The following is a 17655-nucleotide window of genomic DNA, read 5'->3' as shown; positions in this document are numbered from 1 at the left end:
GTAGAAAAGCGCCATTTGCAATACCTTCTGAGTCTGAGGATTTGCCCCCCAATCTCAACAGGCTTTTAACCATCACAATGAGATGCTAAATGGTGATATTGTCCAATTTAAGGATCATGGGACAGTATGGTATATCCAGACCCGGCTTGTTTTTCAAGTATGTTACACTAAAGAAACAGGAGAAAGGCGGGGGTCGAAACATGAGATGCCTGCAATAAGAATGCTAGATAATCTATATAAGGTTAGTTTTGCTTTTCTGGGGCAGAATTGTTCAGATATTCGGCAAGAACACATAGGGATGCCGAAAAGTGACTGCACCCTATAACTCTAGATTGGTAGGGTTAACATTCTCTATCTTTTCAGCATTAGCAATAGAGGCAACCAGTTGCATGTACAGTGAATTTGGTCAATATCGCTCCTTGCAATAAAGAGTTATAGGGTGCAGTCACATTTCGGCAAGACGTGCCAAAAAGTGACTGCACCCTATAACTCTGGATTGTTAGGGCTTACATTCTCTGTCTTTTCAGTATTAGCAGTAGAGGCAACCAGGTGCATGTACGGTGAATTTGGTCAATATCGCTCCTTGCAATAAAGAGTTATAGGGTGCAGTCCCTTTTTGGCAGGACCTGTCTTCATCATTAGCAGTAGAGGAAACCAGGTGCATGTACAGTGAATTTGGTTTGAAAGGGGGCGGGAGGGGTGACAGCCGTTTACGGTGACAAAAATTTCTAATGATAAATGAGTCATGTTATTGGTTGTACCCGAAGCAATACGATTTACGCAAAATCACAGTAATGATTTTAACAAGTTAATCCAAAAATGCACAGGCAATATATTGATATCCCCACAGAAATAAAATCCATTGTCTGTTTTTCCGGAGACCGAGACAAGACCGAGTAAAAATGCAGTCGATTCCGAGACAAGAATGAGACCTTCAAAAAGTGACTGAGACCTTCAAGACCGATCTTGAGTACTACAACACTACAACATCCATCATTTCCAGGTTTTGAGAAACACTGATCAACATTTCCTGACGTTGTATGGACTCAATTAAAGAGATTCATTTGACTTCTTTACATACATTTAATTAATCTCTTTGAACACATTGACGGTATAAATGATATAAATGGTATAAATGACGATATATTTGACACAGTCTTCCAGAGTGCACATTAAAGAGCCATAGACTTCATGCTCCTGCTGACAGAGTCCCAATGAGCCGGGTCCCAGGCCAGGAACCAGCCTGTGAAGGTGGGAGGCTCATGGCCCTGTTTCACCAGCACCACAGGAATGAGCTTGTCACGTCCACTTGGATCAGTCTCTAAGTACTGTTTGGCTGCAGAGAGACACACGATTACAGATGCATGTGTTAGTGGGGACCTCCTGTGGCAGGAGGATGTAACACATGAGACGTTCTGTCCTCATGTATTCACTGTCAGTGTGTCTTGTTTTGTTTTTGTCAGTCCACAGAGTGGGACATCTTCCCGTAAACATTATATACATTTTTGGATGGGAGGACATCCAATTTTACTGCGTAAGTTTGAGCCAGGTATAACATGGCTGCTAGTTGAGACACAAGGGAAAAGCCATCCTCGCCTTCCTGCACCAAACTCCATAGAGAAAATTGGTGTTTTTAGCTTGCTGAGACACAGGAGTTGCTGGTCCACTGCTGCCTCATTTCTTAAGTTTGTGTCACTTAGTTCAATCTGAATTAATCATTTCAAACACTGAAGTCACAAAATAACACATTTGAACTTAGTAATTGAGGCAGCAAACAATCAACAACTCCTGTGCGACATGACAAAAAAAATGCAGATTTTCTCTATGGGCTTTGGTGCAGGGATTGATTAATTATTAACTTTGTAAGGCAGACTTCTATTCCTAATCAGAAAAGCTGGTATTGTAGCAAGATTAAATATGAGAAACATATTGTCGAGATATTGTAGACTATTGTTTCTCAAAGTTTCTAGTTGTTTACCTGCTCCAGCACACCTGACTCAAATCAGCAATCACTGCAGCAGCCTGATAACGACCCGTTTATTTGAATCAGGTGTGTTGGAGCGAGGGGAATTCAGTGGTTCCCAGGACCAGGATTAAGGAACCCTGTTGTAGAAATTAACTGATATGTAGTGAATCCATTGTAAAGTGGCTAAAATCAGATTTTTCCTTGTGTTGACGGAGAGGGCACAAGTGTCAACACTATGACACCAAACATCTTACCAGATCGGACTGATTCCGTCCTCTCCACCTCATTAGCATCTTTTCCAATCCAGACAAACACCTGAAAAAAGAGAAGACTCTGTGTGTTAGTGAGACTTATCATTCTGTACATGCAATGTAGGGACGTCAGTCCATCATGTCCTCCGAAACGTGTACCTGATCCCAAACGTCCAGCAGCATCACGTCGTCTTCAGCCAGGTCGTCCTGTGTGAATTCTCCTGGAACCTCCTCGATCTGCACACAACACGATCACAACGTTATAATATATAATCAGCGCAAATTAAGTGTTTCTCATTAATACCACCCAAAAATCACCCAAAAAAGTACTTATTCTAAAAACCTTATTTTTTTTCTTTTTAAATTGTTAATACACTTTTTAACATGCAGTGAATTGTAAATAACTGCCAGATATTGAACATTATTCTGGAAAAATAGGATAAAGCACTTACTCTTACCCTTTTATGGTCAAAATAAGCAAAAAAAAGACAGGTGTTAAAGGGTAAAAACAGCTTAAAAGGTCCAATATGTAAGAATTAGAGACATTGAATGAGTCACCCTTCCTTAAAGTGTTCTTCTTTCTTTTTTTGTGTAAGAAAGCTTCAGATTCAAAACGCACAATACACACAGTGTGGCTGGTTCGTTTCTCCAGGCTGCCATAGAAACGTGGCAGCACAAGATACCAGCTTCCATAAAGCAAGGCTAAAGTACATATTATTAGTTTTGTTAAGGCTTTGAAATCAAACAAAAATATATTAAAGCTATTATACAGTGGTACAAACATGTTGCAGACTGGACCTTTAAATGGTTGTACAAAAACATTGAGGTATATTTTATCAGGTGATAATAATGTTCAGGCCCCTGAAGTCATTCTAATTTTTTATTTAAATGTTATGTTATGTACTTAGAGTGAAGATTCAAGGCAACAGCACTCCTGCACCACAATGCTGATGCTGCCATCTTGTGGTAAATAGATGAACTACTACTTAGGCAGCCATTTGCTCATAGAAAAAGTTTGCAAATTACATAAAAAAATTACTGTGATTTTCAGCCCACAACGTTGAATCGCTGTCGATGCACATTTAGCCGAGTCAAAGTGGAAAGTAGGTCAAACTGTTCACACTCACGATGAACCTGCCAGTTTTGTTGGAGCAGCCGAACAGACGGGGAGCCTGAGCCATGGTCTCCCTCTCCAGTCTCTGCGAGGTTTGGTACTCTGTCTTCCCCCCTAATGCAGCCCAGAATTCATCTGCAACACAAAACACACAGAACTATTGACATTTTAAAATGTCTGCATTGCAAAGTTGCAGTGTTTCCCAGTTCCCAGCTCCCAGTTTTTGGGAGTTCAGATTAAATACTTCAAGTTCTGTATGAACTATTATTTTTAACCCTTTTTGGAGGCCACCATTTTGGACCACATGGATGATCTAAAACTTATCGAGTATAAAAACCTGACATTATCAGCACTTATGTGCAGACATTGACCTGGTTCACTTGCTTCCGCGATGCAGCTGCTGCTGCTGCATGTGAGCAATTTGCTGATGTACTTGGCTCCTTTCATCTCCTCTTTACTGGCTCCTTTGCCCTGCCACACATAGCCCCGGCCATCTGCCATTTTCAGGAGGAAGGCGTCGTTCGAGTTCAGGTTGTTCGCCCTGGCATCAACCTGAAACATGCAACAGGACGTTAAAAATAATGCCCCGTGTTGGTTTGAATGCAGTCCAGGACAAATGGGAGGCAGGGAAGACCTCACCTCAGCGATTCTGGTGATGGTGGCCAGGTTCCGTCGAACTTGAAAGAGTCGGGTTGGGGGCGGGCTGCCGAGGCGGGATGTACCACTTTTATATACAATCAGAGGTTTACCTTTAAAGAGACTCATCAAGTGGGGGGGTTCTTTACCCTGGCTCACTCTGACCTGAAGCCAAACACACAAAAACAAACAAACAAACAAAATAAAAAAGTCTTAATGAAGAAAGGTACATTTAGAATCTGCCAAAGAGACATTATATCATATTCAGACCAGTGACACTGATATTGCAATGCTAATTCCCCACTTTTTACACCCTCGTAGGGGGACGAGACCTCATTCCGAGAATGTAAACAGTGTCCGCCATCTTGCTAACAGTTACGCTAACAGGACCAAGTGTCACTGGTGGGCACGTAACAAAGAAAACAATGAAGATATTTCTCAACTCAGTGGAAACTGAGGTTGGGAAGCACAATTTTTCAAAAATACTACCCCTATTCTAGTAATACAAAGCTAAATGCAAATCAGGGAAGTATTCCTTTAAAGCTAAGGATAGTGCACAAATACACTGCTAACAGTGGCTAGCAGTACAAAAACACCAAACCAGGCAGTGGCACCAAATGAAACGTTACATCCAACCTTTTATAAGGACGATTCTGTTCCATAGTCTTGGGCATTGAGCCTAAAGTACACAAGGCAAACTCTATGTGACTAAAATAATAAACATATCATGGAGGCAGCTATCAGAACTTAAGCACTGCAGTAAGGTTTCCACTGTGGTTGGTCGCTGTCTGTTCAACAAAAACACCAGCAACAGTTTCAGGCAGTATTTGCATGTTCTGTTGATTTTCACTTGTACCTGAACTGCATTCCCCCCGAGTGAACGATCCAGTTCTACAGTCAGGAACGCTGAGGCTGTCAGCTCATCCAAAGAGCAGCTGGCTCCCTGCCTACAGGCCACAAGGAGACATTCAAGTTTGACATTTGAAACCATACAAGTTTACTTTTTTGACTCACAAACACGTCAGTCCATCTCTGAATGTTTGTTAATTGTATATCTGTCCAACTGGTTGCTTGACAGGCTTCAAACTCGGCAGGTGACTTACTGAGGGTTTAACGGGGGTTAGAGTGGCTCAGTGGTTAGGACCGGTACCCTCTGTGCGAAAGACACCATGGTCGCAAGTTCGACTCCACCCCTGGCTGATTGTACTCAATTCCATTGTAAGTCGCTTTGGATAAAAGCGTCTGCTAAATGACATGTAATGTAATATAATCAGGGCTTTAAATGGGGATCTCGTACTCTGCAGTTAGAGTTACTGTAGGTATCAACGTGCATCTGAAATAAGCCAATCACAAGTGTTCGGCTCTGAGTTCAGGTATGAACACAGATCTCAGAACTCAGATCTGACTAGATGCACGTCTCTCAAAGTTTAGGGGAGAACCAAAGAAGCAAAAACAAAAGCTGGACTTACATTTATCAGAATAGATGCTGATGTCACACTGTGTGCTAGATTTGTAAAATACCCAGCTGTTTTTCAGCTTAAAGTGCTGCCTTAAGGCTTCAAAACTATACTGACTTGTAAAGATGTGTTCACTAATCACAGTGAAAGAAGGAACCCTTACAGCTGGACGAGTATGAAAATAAAGCAGAGATACGGTTGACATGAATCAGGAAGCCTGATGTGGAGCATCAGAGCGTATCACAGCTCCCCGTCGTCTATGCAAACCAACTCAAACAAGTGTCTGGCCGTGTCAGTACCAGGTGTAGATGATCTGCCCCTTCCTGTAAGTGTACAGGATGATGTAACACTCCCCGCCGTAGAATTGACCGTAGCTCTCTGGGCTGACCGGGACTCTGCCACTGCTCTCCACCCTCCAGATCTGTGAGGTTGAGACAATCATAGTTATTCATTACATGTATGTGTTCACTTATTTCTGCTTGTACCCCAAAGAGCTTCGTGGTTCATGGTTCTCACCTGCGTGTCTCCGCTCCCGTCATCCACCATGTTGTACTGCGCTGCCATGTGCTGAGACTCATGGAGCTTAGAGGCGTCAAACTCCACTTGCTGGATCATGGCAATCCTCCCAGTGACAAACACCTTCCCAAAGCCCTCGCTCTGGTCTCTGTCCTTCCAGCCCTGGAAGAACTGCTTGAACATGGGAGTCTCTCCGCCCTCTGGAAGCACCTGGATCTGCAGGACCACCAGCAGCAACACTAATAGTTACTCATTTGACATTAGGAATGAAACACTGCTTTTGACAATGATCTGAATAACACAGTAGAGAAGGGAGGGGGAACCTGAGTGTTGGCTGGGTGGCCCATCTGTTTGATGAAGTCCTCAGCTGTTTTCATGGCCGCCTTTCTTTCACTGGGGTTGGCGTTACGCCCTGTCCAAGTTAAAAAAAATAGAAGAAGATCGTTACTGTCACACAGTGAAAAAACAGTGAGAGGAGACGCTGAGATTGCCCAATTACCTTTCCATACGAATATCATATTGTTGCTGCCGTGGTCCAGCACGAAGCATTCATCTGACAGCAGGTCACTCTGGACGAAGGGGTTTTCTTCCCTCACAACTGTTACTTTCATGGATCCTGTTTCATCAGATACCTGACATACAAACACACACACACATCAGCTTGTTCAAGGACTACTTATACTTCTTCATCAGCTTCTCCCTTTAGGGGTTGCCACAGTGGATCATCTGCCTCCATCTTGGACCTCATGTCCTCCATCACATCATCCAGGCATGGGCAAAAAATACATCTAAATGTCTTTTAAAATAAAATACCAAATACCCGACTAATAAATGTATCAACATAAACTAAACTGTATTTTTGTATTTTCAAAATACTCAGATTCAAGGAACTCTTTGAAGTACTTGTTTAAATTTGAAAAAGGGTAACTCAAGTGTGGCCCGGAAAGCTTGTGATTAAGTCACTGTGTTGCTATGTGTGACTTTGACAGGTCCAGGCCAATTAAAGTCATGTGCAGATAATACAGAAGATACATGCTTCTCTTTTTGTTGTGTGTGTGTGTGTGTGTGTGTGTGTGTGTGTACACACTGTACCATGTAGAGTTTAGCCATTCTCCTGTTGGACATGTCGGCCTTAGCGTCATCATCATCATCGCCCGCTGGCAGCTCAGGCTTTTCTCCAAGGACCTGTTATGAAGAGTGATGACCCAATGATGAGACATCCATCCATATAACACTCCTCCTCCTTCAGGCTGAGCAGTTGCAGCCACAATGACACAGGAAAACATTACAACATCCATCTGTACGGACCACAATTCCAAATGGAAAACATGCGGTGAAAACAGATTTGTAAAGGCCAACGCATCACTCATCGCATCCCCTGTTTTTGGTTAGTGCGTGGTGTACAATTTGCAGGCTGTAGTCGTTGCAGTCATTTCTATAATCTGCATTAAAAGCTAAGATGGAGACCAGGAGACTGTGGCCTGAAGTTTGAAGTCGAAAGATGAACATAAAAACTTGGGGAGAAATTGTTTTATGGTGACCCATCTTCCTCCATTATGTCTTTATGACAACCAAAACCAAACCCTTCTCTCGTCAAACCATCCTGACCGACAGACACTGTCGCTACAGACACAAAAGGGCATCTAAGGGTTAGATGTCCTTTCCAGTTGCTCCAAAGTTGTGGTGTCTTCTGATGAAATGGGAAAAGTTACACAGATGACTAATGTGAAAAAACAGTCAGTTGGGAAACTTTTACTTTGAAAAATTAAACAATTTTGAACTCAAAATGATTAAAATTACAGTTAAAGCCAGAGCAAATTAACTTACATTGGCTGTACCATTTTTGGCATAAACCCCAAAACTTGGGTCTTTAAAAAAGACCCAAGACAACAGTGTGAATAAGATATGAGATAAACACAGTAAACACAAATCCATTTGATTTGATGGCACCAAAATTGCTGTAGCACCAGTAGCATACTGTATATCCTTCAAACCACCAGGTTCTGTTACCACATAATCTGAGGATAATGACTGGTTGAGCACAACTGATGATGCTGCTCCACAGCAGAAGACGTTTAAGAACGACATTAAGTGGACATTCCGGAGGGGTGCTTGGCAGAAATTGAACATACTACCTTTAATATTTTTCTATAAGTGTATATAAGCACAGGTCTCCACCATCCTGCACTACAGTATTCCTACAGCAGCCTGAATGGACAAACCAGCCATGTTTTGAAATGGAAGGTAACCATGCAAACAAAAAAAAACAGAGGTCCACTCACATAAACCAGAAGAAGAAGAAGGAAAAAACAGCAAATAAAGTGAGAGAGTGGAGGAAAAATTAACCTCTTTTCTGGTATGTGAAGGACACTGTAGTTCCCTGATGTGCTTGGAAAATGGACGGGTAAATCTAAATCTTATACTTTATTAATCCCCTTAGGGAAATTATTTCTCTGCATTTGACCTATCCTAGAATTAGGAGCAGTGGGCAGCCACACTGAGTAGCACCTAGGGAGCAATGGGTGTTGGGTACCTTGCTCAGGGGTACCCCAGCCCTTTTGACCTGGTGGGAACTGGTAACCCCTCCAGTTACAAGCCAAGTTCCCTTTCCACTCGGCCACGGGCTAAGTGGAGGAGTAGTCGCAACCTCCAGTCTCACCAGTAGATGTCACTAATTGTCACACAATGGGGCTTTAAGTTAACTAAAAACGTGCAAAACATTTTTTGTGAGCTCAGATGTTGTCGTGTGATCATCATCATGTGACAAGTCTGCGTTTAACGTGTAGAACGACTCACATCGATCAACGCGTCCGGTTCATCTCCGTCCTCGATGACCACCAGCTCGGCTCGGCTGTTTCTCTCGTTGTCGCGGATTCCTCTGGCGACCTGCGCTGCCTTCACGCGCTCAAACTTGTTGCACTTGGCTCCACACCACTGGAAGATTTTCTAAACATGTACAAGAACACGAAATGAGACAGAATCACACACACACACACACACACACACACACACACACACACACACAAAAACATCAGCTAGTCAATAAACAGTGTGTTTGACAGTGTGTCCTTACATCTCCAAGGTCAACAATGAAGCAGTCTCCGCAGTTGAAGCTGGACCAGCTCAGAGGGACCTGTGTGGCTCTGACCACACGCCGGCCTTTGATGTGGAGGAGCCTCTGCGCTGTAAGGTCATTGGTGACCACATGGTTGAAACCTGAGGCCACGCCTCCTGTCTGAGAGGAAGAGAACACTGTCATTTTTCTTTCATTCCTCAGGTTTATTTAGACCGAGGGTCACAGGTAGCTCCCAGTCCCCCATTCCAAGCAGCTCGCCAAAGGTTTCAATAATGGAACATAAACCTGCTTACATTTTTATCCAATCAAACTCAGAGGTGTCCCAATAACACTAAATGATTATGATTATGACACAGGTACAAATTTGCATGTTTTCTATGTTGGTACGTTTACGTAGGACACAAATTGCCAAAATGGATGTCAAAATGACCGACTTCCTGTCGACTTTATTGTTCGTTTTGGGCTCTAACATCCTCCCATCAAGTTTTGGGACATTCGGTGGAACTCAATTTTGGCTCTGTTTTCACCTTAGGGGGCGCTACAGAGCCCTTGAGCAAAACACACATCCGGCAACTATGCCGATATTGCATTTTTGCACCAGACCTGACCTCCGTGCAAAGTTTCACGGTAGTTACTTTTTTTTGCATGTTAACCCGCGTCAGAAATGACCGCAAAGCCACGGAATAATAATAATCTGAAGGATAACGATAGGCTCCTCCCACAAATTTGTGCCTTTTGTGTCTTCCACGCTCGGGCCCTAATAATTATGTTTATGGCAAAATGTGAGTAGTGGAGTTGAAACGGCAGTAATGAGTTTGATCCATACTTTATAAGTGATGCCTCCATTGAAGTAGCTGGTGAAAGCGGTCGACTCGACCCCCTGTAGCTCTCTGTACTGGACCGGCCTCCCACCCAGGTAGTCGTCCAGCTGCACGGCGAAGATGGCTACCGCTGTGCTCTCATCCTGACTGCACTCCATTCCTTTGAAGACCAAAACACACACACGCGCAGAGGTCTATACATTTAAATATACATGTATGGCTCCGTCAGTAAAGTCAATTTTAGTTATATTGCCCAACATCGCAAACACAGTTTGCCTCAAATAGTTGATTCTATGAAAACAAGTGGCAAAGTTTCCTCACTCGGGGAAACAGCTGCTTCTCTGATTCCTTCGTCTAAAACTGCTTCATGATGAATCACAGGAGTTGGAAACTTATGTGGTTGGAATGAAATTAAATAAACACTGTGTCCAAAAGAACAGCGTGTGTGTGTGACTAAAATGGAAAGTTAAACAGAAATAAATAGGTCTATATGTGTTGTTTTCCACAGTGTAAACACTGGCTCACTTGCACTGTGAGGACAGCAAGGAGGAGTTGGTGTGTTGGTGTGTTCTCACCTGCAGCACGAGCACAGGGAAACACACAGAGCCTCTGTCCAACCATTACACACATCTGGAAAAGGGGTAGTTTGAGTTTTTTAACCAAATTTATTCTAAATACTGTATGTGGACTCAACAGTCACATGTGTTTGTCTGGACTGGGAAGAATGAAAACAAGGAGTTGAAGACTTACTCATCCCCAGTTCTGATTCAGTGACATGTTAGGTGTTTAAAGGGAGGATTCATGTTCTTTTTTTTTTAAAAAGGCTTACCTAGTAAGTATTTATTTCACTTCATATCAATTGTGGACATTTAAATTGGATCCATCTATTGCTGCATTTGACATAACACCACTGGGCAAAACACTTGGCTCACCCTGATGTCTATGTTGACAGTGTGTGAATGGGTGTGAATGTGTGAATTGCGAAAACCATAGAAAAAAAATATTAGAGTTACAGCAGGTATCAAAGTTTAACAAATAATACAAAATATAAAATGTAGACTATTTCCATTCCACAAGCTTCCACATGTTTTTTCAGGGCTTTTATTTGAAATATTGGAGTTCTTTCATTTCACTAAGTACAGAAGAGGATGGAGATCAAATGCCACACGATGATCAGCAGATTTTTTACTTTTTTTTTTTTTTTTTAAGTGTGAAAGTGTGAAACTGGCGATAGAAAATGACAAATGAAATGGTCTGGAAACATTTTGTCTCATGTAAACTGCACGACTCAAATATATATAGTACATTTATAACAGCAGTGTTGTCGTTTTAAGATATTTGCACAATGTCACATTTATTTGAATTTTAATATTTGTTTTTTTTTCAGCTTATTACTTGTCCAGTACATACATATACAAATACAATACTGTTTTACATTAATTCTGGTTTATTAATTTTTTTTGAAGTGGTGGGGACTAATAACTTGTGGTCAGTTGTCATGATAAGAAATGATATCATATTTTACAGCAGGGTGAGGTCAGACTCTGGCCAACAGATCGGACTCAGCATTTACACGCTGCGCGAAGAGCATTTGGTCGCCGCGTTCGACCGGAAGGAAGTGTGTAAGACGTCCATTTGCATGCGAGATGGGTATTGATTGACACTGATGGGTTCTTAAAGTGAAGGCAAGAGTATTGACGTTCTGCTCCCAGAGGTAATGGGGAGGGAGTTACAGTGTTGCAGGAAGGAAGTACGCTGACTGATCACAGGACTTGCACATAATAATATTCTCTGTAGAGCGCGCGGTATCGTGTGTTTACCTAGCGATAACTGTTGATTAAAGTGATCATTCATGTCCAGTCTGTCAAAGACCAAGAGAAAACCCAAACAAAGACCTCGACCGTGATTTTTAAAGGTTTACTGCAGTATTCGATTGTAGCCGAAACACTAATCAATTCTATATTTAAAAGTTTCCCAAAATCACCTCTGGGTAGAAATGGCTAAAATTTCAGCGAGCACTTTCCCTCAGACATGATGATGGTTTCTTAATTCAGCCCGTCACAGTTAAGCAGACTAAAAATGTTACATTATTCCTGTGTTTATTGTTGAAACTTTAGTGCATAGCTTTGAAATATAAACAAAATATTAAGCTATTGTCAAACGACTTCACAAGCGCCACACAAATCTCTCAGCGTTTCTCAGGATAGCAGTGTTTAGATCTCGTGTTGCCGGGCAACATTCCTGCACTGCACACAAAAAGTGATTTACTTCAGGTCAGAACAGACGGCTGCAAAAAGTGTCCACAAAAACACTTCGGAGGAGAATTCCAGTTGTTCAAGTTACCTGGTGATTCAACAGTTTAAAGGGATACACACTTCAAGTTTGATAGTGTTATTTGACAGAGCCTGTTTTCACATGAAATGTGCTGAAACTGAAGCTGAGTGCGTAGAAAATTAAACAAATAATAATAATAACTAGGAAATGAAAGGGCCCCACTCAAAACATGGCAAAGTTACAGGGCATTGTCTGTTTTGGATGTTCTATTTCTGGACACCTTGATGTATGGCCAAGTGAGAGGGCACTTCCTGTTTCGTGGCCAAATGGCGGCTAAATTCAAAATGGCCGACTTCCTGTTGGGTAAGTTTTTTGTGTCCGTAGACATGTTCGGGGTCAGTCTCTTATATCACATATGAGGTATCGAGGCGATCGGTCGACGTACGACGAAGTTACAATTCAATTCATGGCGAATGGTCGAAATTCGCCAAATTCGCTCAGAGGAGTTTGTTCATTTACGTAGGGTGCAACTTGCCAAAATAGACATCGCTATCACGTAAATATCTATACTGTAACAGAAAAGAAAAACTGTCTGACAGGCACCATGATGCAGTGGTTTATTGTTGAATGAAACAGAAGTGTGGTGAACTCCAGATGAACTAAACCAGGCCGTCCGAGGCCACCTGGTCAAAGTCTGTGATGTTGACGTGTCCTCACTCTAGTGTCGAGTCCTCTGCACAGTCCTTGCTTGTAGCTCAGGGATGAAGGTTAATGTCTTCTCTTCTTTCAGGATATACTTCTTCTACAGCATTATGAAACTGTCATTACAAACATTTTAATTAAATATCTGTTACCCGAAGTGCAAATTATTTCCATCAGTGATGACTGTGACTGTAAGAGATTATAGACTGACTGATAACATACATTACACTGTGATTACCGGAAGATACCGGAAAAATAAAACACGTTGTTCAAGGTAACATAAACTGTGTCCTTTGTCCAAAGTGTGATATAGTGTGTGACACATCAGGAAATGCAAAGGCAACAATTTCATATAAAACCTTGTGAACTGAGTCAGTCCCATTTGAAGCACCGGTGCTGGACAGTGTTGACTTAAAGACATGTCTCTTTGACAGTGAACTCTCTCACAGCTATAAGAAACAATTAGGAATATTTAAAAACTCTGAGCTACAGCCACTGTTGAACAAATTGTGTTTCATGTTCTGCTAACATGTTACCTGTTACCTGCTAAAGTTTAGCAGCTAAGGTGCTACCTGTTACCTGCTAAAGTTTAGCAGCTAAGGGGCTACCTGTTACCTGTTAAAGTTTAGCAGCTAAGGTGCTACCTGTTACCTGCTAAAGCTTAGCAGCTAAGGTGCTACCTGTTACCTGCTAAAGTTTAGCAGCTAATGTGTTAGTGGGGTAGGGTCTGCTCAACATAGACCCACCAGGACAACAAGACTAGGTCTAAAAACCTACAAAGTATGCAGAATGCTAGCAAAATCATTAAAGTTATTAGAGTAGAATATTTGAGTGAGTATACAATGTTTCCATTCAAACTCACATCAGGTGCGTTAGCAACTATACCCATGAAATACAAACACAAACACTGCTCTGTGTTCTAGTTACAGATATAAAACTACAAGTAACAATTCGATAAGGGTGTGAAATTACCTGTACAGCAGAAAACACTCAAGGTCTGCGTGATTCCACTCATTGACAACGATGTTTACTCTTGTTACTTTTCCGTCGTCTTCGTCAAACACGTTTTCCGGCGCTGTGTTTTCTTTTCTTTGGTGACGTAGATTCAGGTGCCGGTGCTCTTTCTTCAGTAACACAATAAATTTGACCCTCCATCCTCAAAAACGCTAAAAATAAGCACTCTCTCCATCTCCATCATCTCCACTACAACTTCCTCCTCTGTCACGGGACATAATTTACTCTTCGGCTTTCCTAGCGCGACATAACGTATGTTTGTCCGCATCGGGCTCCTGTAGAAACATGGCGCGTCGCGACTGTGGAGGACTTTGCGGTAGCGGCCCGTGATTATATTATATTATAAATGGCTCTTTCTAAGGCTACGAAATTCATACAATCATTATTATACTGCGATTATACAACACAGGTGTCCTATGTATAGAGAGTAAATTAGATTTTTTTTTGCTAATATAGCCCCAGAAATGCTACAAACTGTAACTTTAATTCATCATCATTTATATCATCAATCATTTATATTCAAAAGTAACATGTAACTCACCAATATACAGTCCAAGTGATTTATTTACCCAATCCTATTTAATTAAGACGCTTGTTCTTCACTTTTAAGTGTTCACCAAAAATGCGGGTATGCATCGTTGTATGTGAGTTTTTTTTTCTACCATTGTTTATTATATTACATTATTAGTACCACATATAGCCGTTTTCTTTGTTAATATTTTAGGAACATTAGTTCATTGGTTTTCAGATGATCTAAAATGTGAGATTTTCTAGAAAAAACAACAACACTTCCACCCATTGACCCCACCCATTTATTACCCACTGATTTTTGCAACTAATTCAGTATAATTGTGATTTGTACGGCCTTTATAACTGTTTTCTGGACACTTTTCTATTATGAATGAATGAGGAAAATAAGTTGAGGTGAGTGAAGAAGGTGGTGTTGGTTGTGGAGCCACTTACCCAGCCAGTAGTGCAGGTGGTAGAGAGTGCATGTTGTCTGTTTGATGGTGTTGAGAATGAGATAAGCATCTCCAGTGTAGAAGCTCCCATGTTGGCTCTCAGACACAGGGACCAGCTCTAACTTCTCCACTCTCCAGATCTGCAGACCAGTAGTCTTGCCTGCTTTGATGAACTCTTTATGGTGAAGCCCCATGTTTTCTTCTTCTTCTTCTTCTTCTTCTTCTCCTGCTGCTGCTGCTGCGGCGGCGGCTGCTGATGTGAAGCTCAGAGGAGGAGGAGTGAGGGAAGACCTGGAACAGCCAGGGAACACACAGCTGCTCTGTCTGTCTGTCTGACTGTCTGACTGACTGACTAAGTGAATGTGAGGCAGCTGTGTTTCAGCTTCTGCTTCCTCCAGACTGTACATACACACACACACCCTCAGATGCACAAACACACAGTGGGTGTGTCCACTGCCAGCCAAAACACACACACACACACACCAGCATCCTCTGCATGACTTGAACTTTCTTTTAGTTAACACAAACCTATACAGTAACTTATGATGATGATATTTGTGAATAATAGAGTTTTATTTAAGTATCAGTATATAAGTATTTTTTCTAGTATTCAAAAGTGACGCCTCCAAAACAGGCTCCTATTGGGGTTCATCCATGATGTGTCTAAATGGGAGCAATATTTTACAGAAATATTTACAGATGACCCGAAACTAGCAATTGAGACCATTCACTCTTTCATTAAGTCGTTTCCCACTGACTTTGATACTCAACCAGCAGAGTCACACCCTCATGGTTGCTCACTACTTCTGCACTGGTGTCCTCGGGACAACCAGGAGACATGTATTAATTATTTGGTGTGCTTCTCCTCGCTCGTACCAGGCAGAGTCAACATTTTTGCAGCACATTTGATTGCTGTTGGTGCCAATGTCATCACTTGTAGGATTTTTTTTTTGCACTTTTAATTAAAAGTGCTCATGGCAATGCAGTGTTCCTGAAAAAAGTGGAAATCAGTGGAGTGTTCTTAAGTGAACAGTGTCAGTGGGGTTTTACTAATAAAACAAATGGTGTCAGTGTTGTGTTCCTAATAAAGTGACCAGTGTCAGTGAAGTGGTCATAAAAAAGTGTCCCAGTACGGTGTCCTAACAATGAAGTGTTCCTAATAAAGTGACCGGTGTCAGTGGAGTGTTCCCAACAACGTGACAAGTTGAAATTGTCGGAAGTTCAATGTTCCTTGAACAAAGTGATCATAAAAGTTTTCAGATTGCATTTAACAATTAACAGTGATCAGTTTGTTGTTTCTTTTCTTGGCCCCTGAAATGTCTGTTATGCCGCTGGTCTTTAAACTTTCTGTTTTAAAAGCCAATAAACAATAAACAGAGAATAAAAGATTGAATAAAACGGATGAAAACTAACTGAATAATCACCATCTTCAATTTCTCAACATTAGCGCTCACTTTTAACACAGAAACCTATGGGAAGTTTGGTCAGTACTGGTAAAGAGGAAGCTTAATAATAATAGTCATATGAGAATGATTCAGAATTGAGTCAGGTTGTGAGTGTAAGGGCATCATCACGCAAGCTTCACGTCATGCACACTCCTGAAAAAACCACAGAAACTTAAACTGTGGGTGTGTAAAAGGTTATCAAGACGTCGATTTAACGGTCTTGTAACCCATTAAAAATGTTATTATTAGTATTGTTATTATTAATAATACTGACTGACTGACTTAAGTGTGAGGCATCAGTGTTGCAGCTACTGCTTCCTCCGCCCTGTACACACACACACACACAGTTGCACAAACACACAGCAAGTGAGTCCACTCACTGCCAGCCAAAACACACACACACACACACACGCGCACACACACCAGCGTCCTCAAATAGATGCATGAATTAGAAGAACACAAACTCATACAATAACATATGAATTATTTTTCATTAATAAAAATAAATAAGTAAATGTGGTTCACGTCAATCTCATTGGTGTCCATTCATAGATGCTGTATTGTCACCACATTTAAGTGAAAAAGGCCTAAAACTGTTATTATTATTATTATTACTAGTTATTGTTACTTGCATATCACTTTCCTTAAAAAAAATAAATAAATACATATCCTACTATATGTAAGAACATATATTCTTGGTCATTATATTACCATATATTCTTGGTAACCAGCATTGACTACTGTTAATATTTGATTTACATAATCTAGACATAATTTCTCTATTATGTATGTAATGTACAAAAGCCAACATAGTCAACAAGATTACACCTCGTAAAAAGTACAGACGGACGCTGGAATGTGAACTGGATGGCATTTTTCAAAGGGAGTTAAACCAGATTATAAATACAGTGCTGACAGTTTATAAAAAAATAAAAATACACAACGCCAATACAGAGATTAAAGGGCAGGTGCCATCATATGGATTTCACTCCTACTTCACTACGACAGTTTCTTGCAAATTAAGTTTTTTTTCATTTTGATTTCATAATTGGATGGTTTTTAGCAAACAGAAATAATTTTGGTAATTCTACCGGACCTACAACAGGAAAAGTGATTGTCTGGTTTCATGTCAGACAGTGAGAAAAAAAAGCATATGTGTCTTTTTATACAGTGTATGTAAACTTCTGGTTTCAACAGTATATTGACATGGCAGATGTTTTCATAAGACTTGTGTAGTTTTGACGTGTGACTCGTCGTGAATCATCGTCAAGTGCATGAAACGTTACCGAGTGTCATTTTCCTGCTTGTTCTTGTGATCCAGATCTGGCTCCACACATCAGGTTCAGTCGGGCTCTGGTCAAACACCCATGGGTCTAGCTCGTACGTCAATGGGTAGAGAAAAATAACACAAAACTCCCTGA

The 17655-nt window shown here is 41.2% G+C and overlaps 1 protein-coding gene across 4 annotated transcripts; it reads right to left on the bottom strand.

Moving 5' to 3' along the window:
- Positions 1-1063: 1063 nt before the first annotated feature.
- scin (scinderin) lies at positions 1064-17641 on the bottom strand. Of its 4 annotated transcripts, none has more exons than XM_058618899.1 (16): positions 17521-17641; positions 14791-15080; positions 9843-9997; positions 9014-9175; positions 8737-8886; positions 7033-7125; positions 6440-6572; positions 6264-6352; positions 5941-6156; positions 5724-5845; positions 4824-4914; positions 3703-4132; positions 3345-3466; positions 2377-2454; positions 2221-2281; positions 1064-1336 (listed from the first exon to the last, which is right to left on the bottom strand). In XM_058618899.1, exons 2-16 carry the CDS (start codon positions 14981-14983, stop codon positions 1173-1175), a joined length of 2259 nt encoding a protein of 752 aa, XP_058474882.1. In that variant the 5' UTR covers positions 14984-15080; positions 17521-17641; the 3' UTR covers positions 1064-1172. The 4 variants fall into 4 exon arrangements, with proteins under 4 accessions (XP_058474882.1, XP_058474880.1, XP_058474879.1 ...); XM_058618897.1 differs by lacking the exon at positions 17521-17641 and having other exon boundaries at positions 3703-3883; positions 3971-4132; positions 14791-15311; XM_058618896.1 differs by lacking the exon at positions 17521-17641 and having other exon boundaries at positions 14791-15313.
- Between the last annotated feature and the right edge of the window lie 14 nt (positions 17642-17655).

Source organism: Solea solea, chromosome 20 (assembly GCF_958295425.1).
Source record: "Solea solea chromosome 20, fSolSol10.1, whole genome shotgun sequence".
Taxonomy (NCBI): Eukaryota; Metazoa; Chordata; class Actinopteri; order Pleuronectiformes; family Soleidae; genus Solea; species Solea solea.
The sequence above is the reverse complement of the archived record's forward strand: the minus strand, read 5'-3'. Positions and strand labels throughout refer to the sequence as shown.